This window comes from Mus musculus, chromosome 10, assembly GCF_000001635.26.
Source record: "Mus musculus strain C57BL/6J chromosome 10, GRCm38.p6 C57BL/6J".
Classification (NCBI taxonomy): domain Eukaryota; kingdom Metazoa; phylum Chordata; class Mammalia; order Rodentia; family Muridae; genus Mus; species Mus musculus.
Genome location: NC_000076.6, coordinates 120204356 through 120225712, shown reverse-complemented (window position 1 = coordinate 120225712; position 21357 = coordinate 120204356). Strand labels below are relative to the sequence as shown.

Genomic DNA, 21357 nt, shown 5'->3' with positions numbered 1-21357 from the left:
AAACCATGCATATAGTGGAGCAAGCACTGAGATTTTTAACCCAGGAAAAATACAGTTGGCATTATAACAAGAGGAAGCGTGCATGCCCTGGGTTTGAAAAATCAACCTTACAGATGCTCTAAATTGGCAGCTTCATGTACCAAAAGGCTGTGGCTTTTGAACAGAAATTTGGAAAATAAAATCAACCTATTATGTATTAAGACACATTCCACAATTTGGCATGAAAAAGCTCTTATAAAAACTAACCATATGAAATTTGTTGCCATTAAATATAAACACCGTTCATTTTTATCAAATCTATTTTACACCAGTGATTTTCCACTTATAAACTAGACATTTTTAGAGGTGAAGAATGAGCTGACAAATGGCTCAGTGATTTTGAAGGGTGCTTGCTACTCTTTTAGAGAACTCCAGTGCAGTTTCCATGTTACAACCATCTGTAACGCCAGTTCCAGGGGATACAACACCCGCTTTTGGCCTCTGCAGACCCCAGATATACACATGCTACACACAAACATATATATATATATATATATATATATATATATATATATATATATATATATATATATATATGCCAGGCAGGTGGCACCATGCGTGTATTCCCAGGACATCGGAAGCTGACACAGTAAGGCCCTGAGTTAGAGGCCATACTGAACTACATAGAGACCCTGCCTCAGTTTATGAAAAAGGGAAAGACATTTTAATAGCTCTTGCCTGAGACTTAAAGTCAAGGATTTGGAAATGAGAAGAAAACCAAAATAGTAAGATTCTAAATTATAGAAGAACACAGAATGCCATTAAAGATCACATATGCTTTTAATATTAACATTTAAGTTTAATTCAAGCGTCTTTCATAATAGAACTGTCTCTGAACACTGCTCGGTTACTTTTTATTAACTGCTTCCAGAAACTTCAACAGGTGCAGGAAGAGGTTGATGATATCCATGTAGAGACTGATGGCAGCGATCACGTACTCTTCGGGAGAGAGTCTGTGCATCAGCGAGTGTGTATCATAGATGATGAACCCACAGAAGAGGAGGGCGCCTAGAGAGGCCAAGACCAGCTCCATCGTCTCACTGTAAAAAAACAGCTACAGACAAGGGAGTAAGGAATACGTTTAGCCTCAGGAGTCACACCAGACCCACTTCAGAGACTTCAAATGCAATCTCCTGCCAGTGGCAAGTGTGACAAGGACACACAACGATGACGGATGAAGATGGATGATGCAGGCGGATGGCAGGCAGAGCTAAACTCCCGTTTACTTGTTTCATGGAAGCAGGCGTGTGGAGAAGCAGTCATCTTTCGGTTAAGTTCACTACTTGACTTGGAATAGTAACATTCGAAACATGAACTGTTTTTAAATGTTACTTTTTTAAGAATTAAATTTCTTGTGACATTTAGTCATTTCCTGGGGGTAGGGTGGGGGGGACATGTATGAATGTGGACATCAGAAGAGGCCTTGCCCTCTGTGGGTCTCAGGGACCGACTTCAGGCCGTCAGGCTTAAGGGCAAGAACCCTTTCTCTCATCTTTTTTCTCTCATCAGCTCCATCTTTTTCAGAGTAAAGAGAGCCACCTGGAGGTTGGCAGCTGTAAGCCAGGGCCTTTTGTGTACAATTTCTCTTATTTGTGCGTGCATCTTTTTCTCAGTTGGGGATAATGATTAACCTAAGACTGATTTTCACTGAAATTATTCTATATTCTATATATAAGTACTCTAGACAATTTCAACTAAGTGTCCTCTATAAATGGCACTCAGGGACTTTTAGGTGACTTATGCTGACATAGGCAGAATTATATTTCACTTAGCTGTTCTAAAACAACTCACCTTCAAGAATCCTGCCAAGCACAAAATCCACAAACCAGCAAACAACCTGGAAAAAAACAAAGGTTAACAGGTTACAATATTCCTTACTAAAACACTTTTTTTTAAATTAAAAAAATGTTTTATGTGTATGAGTGTTTTGTCAGCATGTTGCATGTATACCAGACCCCTGCTGATAACTGAAGAGGTCAGAAGAGGGTGCCAGGTTCTCTGAGGGATGATTGAAAGCCTCCATGAGGATGCTGGGAACAGAACCAGGTCCCTGCAAGAGTAGCAAATGTTCCTAACCAGTGTGCCCTCTCTCTAGACCCCAAAATGCTTTTAAAGCCCATTCTCTTCATTATTTCTTCATATTATTTTATGAAAAAAAATCTCCAGATTTTTGCCAAAGAATAACTAAAATATAAGGATTCATAAACATTTGATTAGCGCAACAGAAATGAGGTTAGAACCAAGGCTGAACCGTCAGTAAACCCAACCCTGCTCCTAATGCACACAAACAGCAGTGCTCTAAGCACTGTCCTCTGGGGGACGCAGGGGGGGGGGGCAGACACATTCCCCTTCCTTTCCTCAGCCCTTCTCCGTGAATGCTCCTGAAGCGAAGGGCCTAGTCCCAGCACTCAGAGAGAAGGGCCTAGTTCCAGCACTCACTCAGAGAGAAGGGCCCAGTCCCAGCACTCAGAGAGAAGGGCCTACCTAGTCCCAGGACTCAGAGAGAAGGGCCTAGTTCCAGCACTCACTCAGAGAGAAGGGCCTAGTCCCAGCACTCACTCAGAGAGAAGGGCCTAGTCCCAGCACTCAGAGAGAAGGGCCTAGTTCCAGCACTCACTCAGAGAGAAGGGCCCAGTCCCAGCACTCAGAGAGAAGGGCCTACCTAGTCCCAGGACTCAGAGAGAAGGGCCTAGTTCCAGCACTCACTCAGAGAGAAGGGCCTAGTCCCAGCACTCACTCAGAGAGAAGGGCCTAGACCCAGCACTCACTCAGAGAGAAGGGCCTAGTTCCAGGACTCACTCAGAGAGAAGGGCCTAGTCCCAGCACTCAGAGAGAAGGGCCTACCTAGTCCCAGGACTCAGAGAGAAGGGCCTAGTCCCAGCACTCACTCAGAGAGAAGGGCCTAGTCCCAGCACTCAGAGAGAAGGGCCTACCTAGTCCCAGGACTCAGAGAGAAGGGCCTAGTCCCAGCACTCACTCAGAGAGAAGGGCCTAGTCCCAGCACTCACTCAGAGAGAAGGGCCTAGTCCCAGCACTCACTCAGAGAGAAGGGCCTAGTCCCAGCACTCACTCAGAGAGAAGGGCCTAGTCCCAGGACTCACTCAGAGAGAAGGGCCTAGTCCCAGCACTCACTCAGAGAGAAGGGCCCAGTCTCAGCACTCAGAGAGAAGGGCCTAGTCCCAGCACTCAGAGAGAAGGGCCTAGTCCCAGCACTCACTCAGAGAGAAGGGCCTAGTCCCAGCACTCAGAAAGGGCCTAGACCTAGCACTCAGAGAGAAGGGCCTAGTCCCAGCACTCAGAGAGAAGGGCCCAGTCCCAGCACTCAGAGAGAAGGGCCCAGTCCCAGCACTCAGAGAGAAGGGCCTACCTAGTCCCAGCACTCAGAGAGAAGGGCCTAGTCCCAGGACTCAGAGATGGCTTTGTATTAACCTCCAAGTTAAAGATGCAGACACCAACACAACAGCATTTCCTAACTACTTGTAATACAATGTGTGTGTGTGTGTGTGTGTGTGTGTGTGTGTGTGTGTGTGTCCCAAGACTTAGTTCTTACCCTGCTCCGAATTTGGTGAAATCTCTCTTTGATTGTAGAGTATAGGCAGTCAAGCCAAGAAAGACTGCAGTAGTCATTATAAACGCTTGCAGAACCAGATATACATCATAGAAGGTAACTGCAACAATAAACCTGTTAAAACGCGCATAAATAGCCAAGACAAACAGCCTTGCCTACATCCACAAAAGAATTCTCTTATGTTTTAGTTTTTTAAATGTTCTTGATGGTGTATTAATTATCTAGACATAAGGGTTTTGCTGTAGCATCCCCACACGTGTTCACCGCGTATTTAATCAGATCCACCCCGCTCCTCTCTGGTCCTCCACTCTGGCTCTCCTCTATTCCACTTACCAATACAGACAATTAAAATTCCTCACCCAGCCTTGAATATACCGATACCATAAAACCACACACATAGGAAAATTTTAAAAACTCCAAAATAGTTATTTATACAAAATAAGTAGGTGACATTATCTTAGAGTTAACCAAACTGTAGAGCTAGTCTATAGATGACCAGGACTGGCTCCACTAGCACTTATCAGGGTCTTTGTCGGGTCCCCGTGGTTAGGCGTGGCCGTGCCCTGCCTGGGACTTCTGGCTGTGTGTTCCTAGACAGGGGCAGTGATGCTAACCATCACTTAGATTGCCCAATCAGTTGAGCAGCCCAACCCAAGGCAACTGAGCGAGGAAAACAAGGAGGATGTCTGAGATGGCCTGCCATTTACCCACGGTACAGAGGACCAAATGGTTACAAGCAGCAAAGGCAGAGCAGAAAGAGAGAGATGTATTTCTCATAGGGAGCGACTTGCTGGTACTCAAACAGTTCATGGGGATCTCTGTGGGACACCCACAGTAACCCACCTGCGAATTTTTATTATGGCTCACTGAATTTTTAATTTGAGACATTATTAGGGGACATCACAAAACTATAGCAGACACTTGGCCAGGAAACACGTGAAATGCAGAATAGAAATGAATCTGCATCCTGTGTGCCATTTGGGGAACAGGAGGATGGAGCAGCCACAACTTAATTCCAGCAGGTCTTAGGGAGTGAAGTGTGACAGAAGAGACCTTGGAAGTAGGGTGATCAACTCTTGTATCTCGTTTCTGTCAACAGGAAATCATAAGTGAAAAGCTGGTCCCCACTCCTTCTGTTTCCGTTTCCTCTCAGCTTGGCTGAACTACATAAAGTATAAATATTTGACTTGTGCTTACCGACAATCTTCATAAATGTCATGTTTTGAATATAACATCACGTGATGTTAAAGTTTAACCCCAAATACCTTGTTACTTGAAAGATTTTATCCTTAGTAAAACGGTGGCACGTAAAGGGACTTACCAACAGCTGCCACGGCCAGGGATTCTGACAGTGTCTAAGGAAAGAAACTCTCATTAAGGGAGGCATGAAAAATGGACTCTACCTACCCCCCCCCCCCACCCTCACACACACAGATTCTCATGTCTAGCAGTCCAGTAGTCCCAGGGGAATGGTCTCACGCTAGTTTCAGGGGAACCTGTGGCATGCATGGGCCAGGACAGTATAATTCCAGGGACCCCTGTGCATTGTGAATATTTATGTCCTCATTGTGGCTCTTTAAGCTTTAGCCAAAGTTTTGTAATAGGAAGGTTAAACCGTGGAATTAACATAGGAGATTATTTTTCTCTTGTTATATGTAGATATGTGTAACATGACGACCTTTAGTAAAGTACCTGAAGGAGACAGGAGATGGTAAACACTAATAGGGATGAGAACAGTGTCACACTGAACCCCCTGTGTTGTGTCACTCTGAAACAGCACTGTTTGAAATAATAAGTACACACGTGTACATGCACACCCAGACATGAGCTGGATAAATTCCTTTCCTTTCTTAATTTGCCGCAGAAGGACAAAAGAAAAAAACAAAACTCAACAATGACGAAACCGAGTCGGAGGAGTTCCTGGAGCAAGGAGGAAGGAGCTGTGCTCTCCGCACTTCCTTGTTTGTTAAACAGCTTTAGCGAAGCCCACGGGGAGGGAGCGGGTCACGTAATGACAACTGCCATCTCGCTCATGACACCACTGACTGAGGTTTTTCTAGTCAGAGCTCTCTGCTGGGCAAAATGGGGTCTATCCTGTGCTACAAAGAAACCAGTTTGTTTGTTTGTTTGTTTGTTTGTTTGTTTTAAAAAGAGGTTGCAACAGAGTTGAAGATCATGACTTTTTTAAGGTTTATTTTTATCTTATGTGTACAGTGTTTGCCTGTACGTACCCTGTATGTAATTATGTTTGTGTGTGCACCATGTGCATATGGAGACCAGAAGAGGATGTCAGATCCCCTAGAGCTGCACTAGAGTTTAAAGTGCTGGGAGCCACCATGTGGATGCTGGGAGCCGAACCCTGCTCAGTTACAACAGCAGTCAGTGCTCTTAACCCCTGAGCCATGCATCACTGCCGAGGTGTTAAATTGATTGTTTTTTGTTTTGTGGTTTTTTTAAAAAGAATTCCATTTCTTTACTATGGACACACTTGTGTGTGGGTGCATGTGTGCACTGTTTTTGTGGTTGTGTGTCCATGTGTATATGTATGGAGTTTAATGAACAATATATATTTATTTATTTATTTATTTATTATATGTAAGTACACTGTAGCTGTCTTCAGACACTCCAGAAGAGGGCATCAGATCTCATTACAGGTCGTTGTGAGCCACCATGTGGTTGCTGGGATTTGAACTTCGGACCTTCGGAAGAGCAGTCGGGTGCTCTTACCCACTGAGCCATCTCACCAGCCCCAAATTGATTGTTAATATATGTGCATGTGCAGGGTCCTCATGCCAGGGCCATGGAGACCAGCGGAGGCCAGAGGAAAGCGCTTTGTGGAGCTGATTCATTCCGACTTTTACGTGCGTTCGAGGGATTGGCCTCAGGTCATCAGACTTGCAAGCATTTTTACTGACCGAGTCATCCTGCTGGCCCAAGTGCGTGGCCTTAGGTTTCATTGTTTGTTTGCTTGTTTGCTTCTTCCTCGTCTCCCATTGCACAGATGAGACAGGAACTGGGATCTGACCAAGGACTGGACACTACATGTTGATTCACATCTGCACTGTCATCTGCAGAGCCAGACACTTCCTTTCAGCATCTGAAGGAGTGAGGCAGGGGCAGTGGGAGCTACAGCAGCAGAAGAATGAACTGTGTGGGCTGATGACAGGTTAGAGTGAGAAGGGAAATGGTGGGCAAGGGCAGGCGTGGGACAGAGAGGGGGCACAGAGACCACAGACCACACTCAGTTATCCAATAGTGTCGCCCAGAACCTTCCTCTAGTTCTTAGGAGCTGGGATATGTGAGCTGCTCTTACACACTGAAAATGAACTCCCTGTTTGAGACAGATTGGGCTGGAGCCCATACACTTACAGAAATTAAGACTTAAATGAATAATTATTAAAGTCATGAGCATCACTTTACAATGAACCATTTGCAGAATCACACACGCCTTTATTTGAAGCGTCTAACTTATAACACTGGCCTCGATACTCTGATCTGACAACACATATTGCTTTTCCAATGCCTTGGAGAAAGCTGTCAGGAGACAGTATTGGAGGAAACGCGTCACGAGAGGAGACAAGATAATATAAAACTACACAGAGCGTTACCAACCTTACTCGAATTAGAATGAAGTTTTTATAGAAGTCAACTGGGATTTTAATTTTAACACCTGTCTCAGCAAGTAAATAGAACCTAATGTTAGGTTCTCCCATCTATAAATTTTTAACAAGTTAAAAAACAAAGAATGGCCTTAGGAGAACCGAGAGGAGATGTGAAAGTAACATAGAATTCACCATGAGCTTGGATTCTCTCGGTTAAAGGCACAATGCAAGCTCCTGCTCCAACTTTCCGAAATCTAGACGCACAAAGTGTCACACAGATGACATATCTTACAATTTTCATTTTATGTGTGTACAAAAAGGCCTTGCCAAATGTTGCATATGCAGAGGGTTGAGAGGCCTGGCCATCTGATCCCAGGTTGCTGTGTTTGCCACTAAATCCTAAGAACAGAAGAACCACTAGAGCAGAGGAGGCTATGACTGCTGCAAGCATCCATGCGTAAATCATTTCCTAACGTAGTCTAGCTAAAGCTTCAGGGCTGGGTGATGGGCCTGTCAGTGGGTGAAGCGTTTGCTGGGCAAGCATGAGGCCCTGAGTTCAGATCCCTGCAGCCCAAGTAAAGCCTGGTGTGGTGTGGGATGCTTGTAACCCCATGCTGGAGGGCAGAGACTGCCAGGTTCTTGCGTCTTAGCACTCAGCAAGTCTAGCTGAAATGGTACATTCAGATTTGGGGAGACACTGTCTCAAAATGGAGGTGGACAACGAAAGAGGAAGACACCTAGGGCTAGCCTCTGACCCCCACATGCTAAAGCACAGACAAGCACATGTACACACAATTCAGTTTTATTCTCCCATTGTTACCAATACACACACACAATAGCATTTTAGAAGCCCAGGTTATATGCTAATGGCGTAGACAGTATTAAAGTACTTACAAATGCAAAGAGTAGATAGAGGTTCAGAGGATGCGTGTGTCTGTGCAGAGTCAGTGCAAAGATCAAGCCCAGAGATCCCAGAGCAAACACCACAATTAAGGCAGGGCTGAAAGACATAACATTAAAAAGCATTTCAAGCTTAAAATAGCTGGGATGATGGTATACAACTTAGTAAAATCTATGTATTCTCTATGTTCTTAGAACTACAAGAAAAAAATCTGGATCCATACCAAATTAAAAAAAAAAAAAAACTTATTTGCCAACTGGAAAAGTTGAAGACTGTGGAATACAGAGGGGCTGTAAGAGGGTGGGAGTGGCTGTGCGAGAGTAGGAGGGACTGTAAGAGGGTGGGAGTGGCTGTAAGAGAGTAGGAGGGACTGTAAGAGGGTGGGAGTGGCTGTAAGAGAGTAGGAGGGACTGTAAGAGGGTGGGAGTGGCTGTAAGAGAGTGGGAGGGACTGTAAGAGGGTGGGAGTGGCTGTAAGAGAGTAGGAGGGACTGTAAGAGGGTGGGAGTGGCTGTAAGAGAGTAGGAGGGACTGTAAGAGAGTGGAAGTGGCTGTAAGAGAGTGGGAGGGACTGTAAGAGGGTGGGAGTGGCTGTAAGAGAGTGGGAGGGACTGTAAGAGGGTGGGAGTGGCTGTAAGAGAGTAGGAGGGACTGTAAGAGGGTGGGAGTGGCTGTAAGAGAGTGGGAGGGACTGTAAGAGGGTGGGAGTGGCTGTAAGAGAGTGGGAGGGACTGTAAGAGGGTGGGAGTGGCTGTAAGAGAGTGGGAGGGACTGTAAGGGGGTGAGAGGGGCTGTAAGAGAGTGGGAGGGACTGTAAGGGGGTGAGAGGGGCTGTAAGAGAGTGGGAGGGGCTGTTTATCCATCTTTCCTTTACTGATGTCCTTCACAGTACAGTAATATTTGTAACTAGCATAGTATTTTGTTAAGTAAAATACATTAAGCAAAAGATATTAAATTAGAAGTGAATTTTACACATGGCTACTCGTTTAGGGTATTTACCACAGGGCTATAATTTAAATAATTATATCACAGAACAGCCAACCAATAGTTTAAGATCTCCTTTGGTAAGAGAGACAATCTACTTCTTAGAAAATAGCCATTCTTTATTATTTTTCTTTCAAATAAAGAAACCATTTTATTTTTATCCACTTAAATATTTATGCTGAGAGGAAAATCTTCCTTAAGTGATAGATCAGGTGCAGCTCCTCTAGAAACTTCTTGGTAAAATAATCCTGTCAACGAAACAAGATTAACACGACCACATATTCTTCACATAACTTTATTTTGCAAGTATAGTCTTAGGCTTTAGGGACAAGACGGTAAAAAGACGGATGGTACAATTAAATACACTGAAATGAAACAATTGTGATGTATACAGCAAAATATTTTTTCTTTTCTTTTTTTTTTTTTTTTTTTGAAGTTTTACTTATTTTGTTTGTACGCTGTATGAGAAGGGACATGGGTGTTTGAGTGCCAACGCACATGTGTGGAGGGTCAGTGGACAACTTGTGGGAGTCGATTTTTTCTTTCTACCTCGCGGGTTCTGTGGCTTGTTACCCCTGGCACAGTCTTCCCAGGCTGACCCACCTCAGCAGCCTGCAGTACTATGGAACATGAACATACTCCTTTATTTAGAGGTGGGTTCTATACTAGATGTTACATCTATATACTAGATGTTTGGATGTAGTTGTATACAGTTGGCTTGTCAGTCCTCAGTTGTCAAAAGCTGCCATCTGGATGAGAAATCAGGCAGTTCAGACATTAATTAATTCTATATGGTTCAACCCTATAAAACTATACATTAAGATGAGGTAGAATAATGTGTTGTGAAATATTCTCCTTTGTCAAAAATAAGTCGGGCTCACAGGGGTTAGATGATGGACTTTTATGATAGAAAAATAAATTCATCAGATGAGATATCTGGAGATGATTTAGAATTGTCTTCTTCTCTTACCTTTCATGGACAAATGTCCGCAGAGCTTGGAAATACAGGAACAGGGCAGAGGTCACTGTAGTCAGGAGGACTTGCAGAGAGAGGATACTGTAGACTTTTCTGAGAAAGGCTGCAAGAGAGGGGAAATAGTCACGTGGCCAGTTTTCAAAATATCTGCCCTTCTGTCAAGACCAACTTTCTTGAAAAATAAGGGTTTTTTGATTTTGTCTTTGTCATTGTTTTGTTTGGTTTGATTTGTTTCTTTTTTCTTTTCTTTCTTTCTTTTTTTTTTTTTTGGTGGATGAGAGGGGCGTGAGCCATGGTTCCAGTGTGGAGGAGAACGGACGCCAATGTCAGCCTGCTTCCACCATGTGAGTTTCAGGATCTAACTCAGATGGTGAGGCTTGGCAGTGAGCACTTTTAAATAATAAAACCTGTAACTAAACCTAGAGGGAAAGAAATAATTAAAAAATTAGAAGGGATATCTAATTCCCCAAAGACCATAAAGCTTAAAAAGACTAAATTAGTGGTTCAGATAGTTCAAATACTTTCATCATAATAAAAAGAAACTATGAAATGCCCATTTGTATATAAAACATTAAATGAGGGGGGAAAAAGGCAGCAGTTTACAGAACGGTTCCACTTTGGATACGACAAACAGGAGTAAGATATAGCTAGATATAATGGAAATGCTTCTTTACGATGAAACGCCTTCAAAATATAAAGCTCTTTGCCATTCCATAAGTAAAAGGGCTGTCACCACGATTATCTTGTTTATGTGCATGGGTGTTTTGTCTGCACGTATGTCTGTGCACCGCATGCACGCAATGCCAGAAGAGGCCAGGAAAGGGTATTGGATCCTCTGGGGCCAGAGTTACAGAAGGCTGTAAGCAGCTAGGTGGTTGCTGGGAATTGAACCCAGGTCCTATGGAAGAGCAACCAGTGTTGTTAACTGCTGAGCCATCTCTCCAGCTCCTAGCTATAGTTTTAAGGCCATACTTAGGACTCTTTTGCCCCTTATCTGTTTCGTTCCTCTACTTATTTAAGCATCTTTACTTAAGGTCCTTACCACCTGCTTTCCCATCCACATGACAACTCTTGATGGCTGAGGACTGACATGTCAACTGTATACAGCTACATCCGAACATCTAGTATATAGATGTAACATCCAGTATAGAGCCCACCTCTAAATACAGGGATATGTTCGTGTTCACTCACACAGCCAAAGAAATGCAAACCAAAGCCAAGATCACACGCTCTCTCATTCAATTGTTTACACAAGGTCTCTTTATACTTCAGGCTGGCCGCTAACTCATGATCTTCCTGCCTCAGCTTCCAAAATGCTGGGATAATAAGTGTGTGGGCCACATCCGACTTAAGATACATTTTGAACCTACTCCAAGACTATTAGAACTATGGCCCTCTAGCCCATAACTTGGCTTTGTGAATAAGTGAATTCAGGCACACTCATTCCTTGAGATAGCCTCTACAACTGCTTTTGAACAGTTTTATACAGACTCTCTCTCTCTCTCTCTCTCTCTCTCTATATATATATATATATATATACACACACACACACACACACACACAAAGCTGGAAATATTTATTATTTGGCCACTCCCAGATCTATCAGATTGACAGTTCATAAGTCTTCATAAAAGGTAAGGATGCAGAAAAGGTTAGCTTCCTGTATTGTCTGCTGAAGTCAACAGGTGATAATGTCAATCAAATTTAAAATGCATTTAACCTTTATATCTATATGAATGAAGAAAGGTGACCCTCAAGAGACGATGGTTAAATAAATCATGGTAATATACACTATGGGAGAGCACCACATTTTACAAGATTGATGAACTATAAGAATAGCTATTTTCAAATGTAAGATACAGTAAGTGAACAATATAAAATTATGAGACAGGTCTGTAGATAGCACCTGTGAACTATGAGGTTGTATTCACGCGTGTCCAAAATAGTAGTATCTTAATTTTTCCAAACACATAGCATGCTGATAAGAGAGACTAGTTTAACACACTGGTGTGTATGTTACAGTGGACTAGTTATAGTGACTACTCACTGCTGTGAACGAATTTAAGGTGAACACCACACTCAGAAACTGATTCTTACATCATTTCTTTATTATAACTTTAGGGTTTGCTGTTTTCCACCAGAGAATCTTGACTAGAAGTACAGCATTCCAAAAGTATCTTTCAGAAGATGTTTACATTATAAATAGCTCTGTTGTTTATTTTTATATTAAAGGCACATTTATTGGGAAGATGCTCTCAGGTGGGCGAGATCATTGGCTCCAAGGACTGAGGCCAGGAAAGTCGTCATGGGGAAATGGGGTCAGGGGCTGGGAGAAAAGGCGTGCACACAGAGGAGGAGTGGGGGAGGGGGAGGAGGAGGAGGAGGAAAAGAGAGGGACTCTGTTTATTTTTAAAGGAAGCATTTCGTGTATCCTTCTAATTACAAAGAAACAGCTGAGAATCACTTAATAAACACAGAAGTGGTCAGCTTAGTTATCAGCCCAGTTTCCAGGGTTCCTAACTAAAATGTTCCTGAATATTTAGCTAGTCATACAAACAAATTTACTGAGTGCTTGAGATCCATACTGTTATAGCCATGTGTACTACACAGAAATCAATCAAAAATAAAACTATGTAAAAAAAAAAAAAGCAGAGGAGGGGGGGGGGAGCCAGGATGGAGGGAGAGAGGGAGGGGGAAGAGGGAGGGGGAGGTTCTTCTAGGGACTGTGAAACCTACTTTTGAGTCTCATGCCGAACTAATTCTCTCCCAAATTTGAGAAGTTTCAATGTTTAAATAATTGTCTGGCCCTTAAAGCATCCGGTTCCATGCAGCAATCGTCTGCTTTAAAGACGAGGGATCACAGAGGCAAAGCTTGCCTGCATACTACCAGGCAGGCTGTGTTTAATCTTCAGACGCTTAAAGTCAAGGGTCTTTCTACAACACAATCTTATTTTCCTAACCTCACTTTAAATAGGCACGCTTCCCACGGTGACATTTGGTGTGTTGCTCCCAGCACGGAGTAGCTCAGCAGAAACGTCCTCTCCCCATGAGCTTACCTCACAGGTAAAGTGTAAGCTCCGAGGGACGGAATCCCGCTTCCTCCTTACGTTACTTCAGTTCTCAGATGCGTCATTCCTCCCAAAAGCCCCTCTAAACCTGGCATTTGGCACTTTAGAATTTAGCCAAGGTGCCACAAAGAAGTCATTTTAGGGGCTGGCCAAGTCAGTGTTTTCAGAACAGCAACTGTTAATTATCTCTGCATCTAGTACAGAGTTGCTGAGGGAAAAAAATCAAATGTGTTTGTTAAATATCCCTTAATAGTTTAAATTATTCCTTAAGTCTGACCTTGCCTCACCGAGGCCTCTCTCACTCACGGACACGCTCAGGACCACCTCTATAGTTTGATTGGTGTTCACGTATTGTTTCTGATAGTTTCCTGTAGTGTCATGTCTGTCACCTTCTGTCCCTGTCCTTCCCTGAGCCCATCCACTGTCTCATGTCATCAGGAACCTCTCAGTCCTACCCACTCAAGTACTACCCAGTACTTGCTACATAGGCCAGCTCCCGTCTTATTTCAAGCATTTCTAAGAAGAGCAGCAAAGTTAACAGTGTATCGAAACTACAGCACAGCATGCCTGATGAATAGACACAGAGTCCTCAACAACAACAACAACAAAACAGCAAAGAAGAGTCGATGGCATATTAGTACATTAAACACGACTAAGTGGGATTTACTCCTGGAAGGCTAGGATGGTTCAATACATGAACGTCAATCAAATGTCATATACTACATTTATAGAATGACAGACATGGGAGGAAATGCTGTCATGTCACTGTCAACTGACACAGAAAAACCATGTGATAAAATTCTACAATCATGTGTTAGCTAGGAATCAAAAGAAACCAATTCACCACGATAAAGAACATATATGAAGGGGCTGGAGAGATGGCAGAGAGGTTAAGAGCACTGGTGGGACACGTGCCTTTTTTAAGTGAGGTTAGAGAATAGCAGAGTTGTAGAAAGAACCTTGACTCAAGGGTCTGAAAACCAAGGGGCAAGGAGCAGTTGATGGCCACTGGTGGGAGTCAGTTTTCTTCCCCCACAGCTTCTAGTAAGTTGCCTACCTAGTGGCCTAGGTAGATGTCCCATTCCCATGCGAAAGTGGGTAGTACTGAGTGGATTCCCTGTATTAAACAAACAAACAAACAAACAAACAAATGGATAGGAAGGTGAGAAAAGGTTGTTGGAGGGAGTGGGGCTGGGCAGGATACACTGTATACATGTATGGAACTGTCAAAGAATAAATTTGAAATATTGGCTTAAAAAAAAAATGAAATCCTGCAATCCAAAAGCCATGATTCAAACGGATTCAAATGGATCACCAGAGAAGCTATGAGCAGTTGATGACTCCTGGGGGTGTGGCGTGAGTATGAATGGCCCCTATAGGCTCTTATATTTAAATGCTTAGTAACCAGGGAATGGAACTATTTGAAAGGATTAGAAGGATTAGGAGGCATGGCTTCGTTGGAGGCAGTGTGTCACTAGGGGTGGGCTTTGAGGTTTCAAAAGCCCAGAATGAGCCCTGAGTCTGTCTCATTCTTTGCTATGGATCAGGGTGTAACTCTCAGGTACTGCTCTAGCACCTGCCTGCACGCTGCCATGCTCCACGCCATGATGATAGTGGACTGAGCCTCTCAAACTGTAAGCATGTCCCCAATGAAATGTTTTCCCTTGTAAGAGTTGCCATGGTCATGGTGTCTTTTCACAGCAATAGAGCAGTGACTAAGACAGGGAGAGCCAGTTTCCTTCTACAACACTATGTGGCTACCCATGCTGTATGTCCTACCACCATGCTCATGGCGGCAGCCCTGCTGGACTCAGTGGGTTTTGTTTTTAACAAGGAGCACATGAAGTTCAGAGGGAAAAGCAGTGCAGGGATAAGGAGGAACTGAGGGGCTGGGGTGGGGGGGATAGATGTGATCAACGCACATCAAGTGCATGTGCTAAATGCTCAAACAACAAAGTACTTTTCAAAATGGGTACTATCAAGGGAATGAAAGGACAGGCCACAGATTGGGAGACAATATTTGCAAAAGATATACCCGGTAAGCAAAGCAAAACAAAACAAACAAACAAAAACAAACAAAACAAAAAACAAAAAAAAAAAAAAAGAAAGAGAGAAAACCTATTAAAATTGCCCAAATCCAAATTAATTAATGACTGCACCAAATTATGGCATGGATGAAGAAGAATTCATTCTTTGTTGCTAGGAATGCAGGGTCACAGTCTAGTGGTTTCTTACAGTACAAAGTCCACTCTTGTGTACCACCCAGCTACCATGCGCCTAGGTATTTATCTAAATGAGTTGAAACTATGTACACACAAATACACACACACACACACACACAAAACCCAGGGGAGTTTGCAAAACAGTTTTATCCATAACTGCCCAAATGCTTGAGCATTCAAGAGAACGACCTTGAGTTGAAGAAAGAAAAGTACTCAGGCACAAAGAGAAAGCAGAGGACGCTTCTATAGCAAGGGCTAGTCAGCAATCCGGCCACGGAGGATAGGGGTGGGGAATCGTAAGTACACACGGCAGTACCAAGTGAATAATGTAGATCTGAAGAGGAAAAAAATAAATAAAACACCCAACACACATGATCTTAACTACGTGGCATTCTGGACTAGGCCTGAGAGAAAGGAAGAATGACAGTCGGACACACATACACTATGACATGGGTGAGCTTTGAAGACATTAATAGAAACATGCCAGTCACAACGGCTAACATGTATGATTTCTTTTTTACTGAGGCAGTTCTAACCGTTTCATAAAGACTGAAGAAATGGGAGTTGCCCAGGGCAGAGGAGGCTGGCAATGGCGAGTTACTTATGGATACAATTTCACTTTTGCTTTGAAAGATGACTAAGTTCTGGCTGGATAGGAAATACCACAGGGCGACAAAACATTACTGCTTGGTACCTCAAAGGTGTCTAGGGTAGCAATTTTTTGGCTACCAGTACTTTTTCATAATGAATATATTTTAAAAGCTGAGCTCACTTGTCAAAATAATTTCAAAATTCATTACAGGAATATCGGGCTAGGTAAGTACCAAGATTCTAGATGCGTCAGAACCACCTTCATTTTTTTTTTTTTTTTTTAAATCCAGAACCGGTTTGAGCTGCCCAGGCAGGTCCATTTCTGTAAAGTGACCTTTGGTGGACAGTGAATTCCGCTTCGTTACGCGTCAACGAACAGCCTAAACTCAAAGTAATAACTTTGAGTCGCCGTGACTTTATGCGTCGGTCTGGGAAACTTCTCAGTCATCACACACACGTATGCCGAGTTCTGTACCCCACGGGGAGACAGTAATGACTAGGATGGTAAGGTCTCAGCACGGGGAACAAATAAATGAGGGCATCAGCCCGTGATTTCCAATGCTTGATATGGATCCTCCTGGTGTGCTGACCCCAAACATGCAATTATATCTGTCCCTACTCCAGAACTGTAATTTTGCTACTGTCACGAATCGTAATGTAAATATCTGATGTGCAGATGGCCTTAGGCGACCCCCTGTGAAAGGGTCCCGCTTGCGACCCTCAGGTTGAGGACCGCTGACCTAGGCGACCCGGCCCACACCTCTAGAAGACAACTATGTCTCCCTCTGGTCACTTGGTCCCCCTGACCCCCGCCACATACCCATGCGGATGTGCACGCTGGCCGACGCCACGCAGCTGCCGTAGTTGAAGTCATCCTCGATGGACGAGCGGGGATAGCCCGGGTCCGTGTCGGCCATGTCGCCAGCAGTGCCCGCCCGCACCTGCCCCGGCCGAAGTGGGAGCCTACACTGACCACAACCGCCTTCACCCACTTCCGGGATGGCCGCCAGACAGAACTAGCCGAACTGCCTCTCTGCAGCGAGCGCCGAACCAGTCGATCGCTCCCATGGAAAAGTCTCCACTAGGAGAGGAGGTTGCTTTCTAGTAGGAGACAGATTGCTCTCTCCCACGTCATCGCAAGGGAGTTTTTTCTAGGATTTTCTTTAAAAGTTCCTCTAGGCCTCTAGAGAATCTCTTCCAGAAAGAGTGCTAAACAAGATAGAAAGATTACGGTATCAATCAACAACCTCTCATTAATTCACTTCAATACTTGGTCCAGGAATGCACTTTTAAGTAAAATTATTTTAAAGCAACATTTAGGCCTTCATTTATTGACCATTTCTTTTAAAACAGACCCCCCCCCCTGCTTTTAAAGTTAAATAATCCTTCATCTTGAAAGACAAGTAGGAATCCACCCCCACCCCCATCCCACCCCCACCCCATGGGCGTAATTCAGGTTTTCACGGATTCGATGTTTGTGAATTGAGAGGGCAAAGTCATCGTGGTGGTGTACAGGACAAGTGCCAAAGAATGAGGCTGGACAGATGAACAAAGGCAAGACCACTGAATGCCAAATATAGAATTCGTGACCGAAACCAAAACCAAAGGAAGAAGGACAGAGAAAGTGGCGATAACAAAATGCATCTGTCATGACACTATTGCAAGCATGAGGTGTAGACTCGCCAAAGAAATATTCCAGGACACCACTAACTTTATTTATCTTTATTGTTTTAAGGGTCTCAATATGCATCTAGCTGCCGTGAGACTCATTATGTAGACCAGACTGGTCTTGAACTCAGAGATCCACCTGCCTCTGTCTCATGAGTGCTGGGATTAAAGGCGTACCAACCGGCCCACTTGTAATTATTTCTATGAGTTTACTTTGACTCATCCCAAAGACAGCAAGTGGGATTCAAAATATTGAAGAACTGTCTATTCTAAAACTAAAAATGTAATATTTTCAGGAAACTTTTTTCAGATATGTTCCACAATAACAAGAATGAAACATGCTTAGCTTTTTATTATTTTTTAAACATGTTGTTACTCACTTCAATAAAGGTAAGAATAGTATTTATTATAGAAGGCAAACTGGAGAAGAATTGGCAACCATCTTTTTATTATCTAAAGACAACACCAATATCTCATTCAGAAAAAAATAATTCTAGCTAGATTGTGCCCCCTATGTGAAAGACAAAATATTAGAACTTAAAGTTATATAAAATAATCTCTTTATAATTTGAAGAAAGCAAAGATTATTTAATCTACAAAGATTGACACACTATATAAAATTGAGAACACCTAGGAGTAAATTTCATTATAAAAGAGTAAAAGCAAACTATGGACTGGGAAATATTTTTAATATACACATCTATATAAAGTTCCCATCCCATACCATAAAAAGAATGACCACAAATCCAGACTTACTCTCTAAAGCAAACTGCTAATAGAAAACGGGGCAAGAGACTGGATCAGGTAACACTGTATGCATAGAATGAAGCCAACTAGGTAATAAGCACAGGGAGAGATGTTTACTCTCACTAATGATCAGAAAAAAATGTAGCTAAATATCAAAAGGAAACATTGCTAAGCATTCATCAAGTGGCTAAAACTAAAGGCTTGACAATGTCACACTCTGGGAAAACCAGATGTAACATATGTAACATAGCTATGACCAGCACAAATTAGAAGGCGCTGCCTAGGACACTGCAGAGATCACGCCCTCAGAAGGACCCTGAGTGAACCCTGGCCGGGCGTGGTGGTGCACGCCTTTAATCCCAGCACTTGAGAGGCAAAGGCAGGTGGATTTCTGAGTTCAAGGCCAGCCTGGTCTACAGAGTGAGTTCCAGGACATCCAGAGCTACACAGAGAAACCCTGTCTTGAAAAAAATCAAAAACCAAAACCAAACAAACAAACAAAAAGAGTGAACCCTGAAAGCACGATGCAACATGGGAAAGGCACATGCAACAATGGCGTCCACCTCTGCCAAAGCTTGCATCTCAGCATTCAGGATGTCTGATGTGCAGAGAATCCAGTTGTATATACAATGCATGGGAATTAACCTACAGTCAAGTGGTGATTGTTGCTGAGCACAAGGAAAGAAGGAAGGGAGGATGGTGGCAGAACTGACTCTGAATGTAGAAAGGTACAACGTTCTAAAAACTGTGGACCACCAACAAATCTCACTACATCCTTTTGTTCCACTGGTGTTCCTTTCTGGTATCAGCAAAGGCTTTGCTCAGAACAGAAAGGCATGGAAAGAAAGGGGAGGAGAGACAGGGTCTTAGCTGACTTGATCTCCTAGCCTACTGTAAAGCCCCTAGCTCTCTTCTTTAGAAAAGCATACTTTTACCAGGCGAGCATGATGACTCTGGGTAACAATATTTGAAAAAGAACAACATTGGTATACTTAAAATCATTCTGACAATATGTAAAATCTTGGCCATGTACATATCCCGTCTGCCTTAGCGACCAGACTTGCAGCCTCCTGCCTTAGTGGCCAGACTTCTGTCTGTGTTTAAACTGTTCAAGGTGTAACCTAGAGCCAGAACCTGAGAGAGATTTCAAGATGATAGCATATGTAGACTGCATAAATGTAAGGTGTATGTACGTAAGTTAGCAAAATCTTCGAGTCAAGCCAGCTTCTCTTTGGGCTTTAGCCAGGGTTGAGCATGTATATATTAAAGAGCCTTTTTAAAAATTAATCTCTAATGTTATAGAGCAACTTCTCAGTGGAAAGACACATTAATTCTAGAACAACACAATTAAAAACCACATATTATTTTTTTTCAATTCTAAAACCAGTAAAGACTTTACATTTTTTCTTTTTTCTTTCTTTCTCTTAATTTTTCTTTCTTCCTCCTGCATCTCCTCCTCCTCCTCTTCCTCCTCCACCTTCCACAGTATCTCACTGTGTACACGTCTCTGGTTCACCTGGAGCACACGATGTAAACCATGCTGGCTGCAAACTCACGGCCATCTACCTAGCTCTGCCTTTCTAAGTGCTGGTTTAAAGGCTTGTGTTACCATACCCAGTTCACATCTTCTTTTAAACTTAAGGAATCTTGGTGACAATTTGGCTTTAATGGGCACAATTGTGAAAGTTTGTAAGATTGGCAGAATATTGAAAAGAGCACCCTAGCTTTTACCGTCCGAAGCAAATTCTCTCGGCGTGATTTTTTTTTTTCTCCAGTGTTCAATAAACATTAGAACACCCCACACTGGAGTCGCTAGAGTATTAAGTGTGACACTGCACAAAGTGTGACACTACACAAAGTGTGACACTACACAAAGTGTGACACTACACAAAGTGTGACACTACACAAAGCACACATAAGTTAAGGGTAACTCTTCCTCTTCACTGGCTGCCACAGGCTAGGTAGGGTTTGGTAACTAATGAGAATTTGAAGAGCTTATCAGAGGGAGGGAGGGAGGGAGGGAGGGAGGGAGGGAGGGAGGGAGGGGAGGGAGGGAGGAAGGGGAGGGAGGGAGGTAAAGAAGGGTGTGAAAAGAGAGAGAAGAATGAACATAGCCATCAAAAAATAGACCCCTGTGACATTCCACCCTCGGATGGAGAGGTCCCGGTGAGTTAACATGGATACACTTGGAGATAAGAACTCTGAGGAAACTGAGCCGGAAGAGCAGCATAGGTTTGTACATCCGTAGGCTTCAGTTCCTGTCTATAAAAAGCAGGTAGCGTTGAGACTTAGGCCAAGGAGTCCTCCTGTGGTTGTGACTGCGTGGCATAAGAAACACTGCATTTCTCCCTCTTTGCTGGAATTTCTGGAATGGCGGGATGGCCTTTTGTCTTATACCACAGTTGAATCTGCCTCCAGAGGTGATATGTGCTGAGTCCTTAGGCAGTTTGAAGAAACGTGCATGACACTCGTGCCGGAACGACTAAGAGCATGAGTAACACGTTGGAACTGTCAACCACACCCTCTTCATATTTAGTACAATCTCATGTTCTAAAACTGAATCCTGTTACTAATCCCTGGGAGGTGGGGGTGGGGGGCACTGAGGGATGACCTCATAGACCTCTCCTGGGTCTTGTGACTCATTCTAATGAATCAGAAAACTTGAAGAGTGCGATAGTTACTTAACTATCAAGTCAATACTGTCACCTGGAACCAGGATCCTGAACCTTACAATAGGAAGCTAGATGAGCACTAATTCATTGCTCTCCACTCCTTTTAAAAAAAAATAATTTTATGTGTACGGGTGTTTTGCCTACATATATGTCTGTGTACCAGGTGCATGCCCAATGTCTTTAGAAGTCAAAAGAGGCCTTCTAATTTCTTGGAAGTGGAGTTATGGATGTTGGTTTGCTGCTGTGTGATTGCTAGGAATCAAACCTGGGTCTCCTGGAGTAGCAAGCAGCTAGTGCTCTTGACCACTGAGCCATCTCTG

General features: G+C 43.3%; 1 protein-coding gene and 1 long non-coding RNA gene across 2 annotated transcripts; both read right to left on the bottom strand.

The window, feature by feature from the left end:
• Positions 1–815: 815 nt before the first annotated feature.
• Tmbim4 (transmembrane BAX inhibitor motif containing 4) lies at positions 816–16887 on the bottom strand. The gene is made up of 7 exons (NM_026617.3): positions 16771–16887; positions 10064–10172; positions 8104–8209; positions 4929–4962; positions 3590–3707; positions 1831–1876; positions 816–1093 (listed from the first exon to the last, which is right to left on the bottom strand). Exons 1-7 carry the CDS (start codon positions 16865–16867, stop codon positions 887–889), a joined length of 717 nt encoding a protein of 238 aa, NP_080893.1. The 5' UTR covers positions 16868–16887; the 3' UTR covers positions 816–886.
• On the bottom strand, positions 2184–3583 carry Gm40782. The gene is made up of 2 exons (XR_001779655.1): positions 2524–3583; positions 2184–2434 (listed from the first exon to the last, which is right to left on the bottom strand). It is a non-coding gene; the product is annotated as a predicted gene, 40782 (long non-coding RNA).
• Positions 16888–21357: the final 4470 nt, after the last annotated feature.

Excerpts from the sequence above, each read along its gene's own strand:
- Tmbim4 (NM_026617.3), bottom strand. The coding sequence starts at position 16,867 with ATGGCCGACACGGACCCGGGCTATCCCCGCTCGTCCATCGAGGATGAC. Across the intron at positions 4,963-8,103 it reads TCTATCTACTCTTTGCATTT|ACACTGTCAGAATCCCTGGC; the intron begins GTAAGTACTTTA and ends TTCTTTCCTTAG. Across the intron at positions 1,094-1,830 it reads GCTTGGCAGGATTCTTGAAG|CTGTTTTTTTACAGTGAGAC; the intron begins GTGAGTTGTTTT and ends CCTTGTCTGTAG.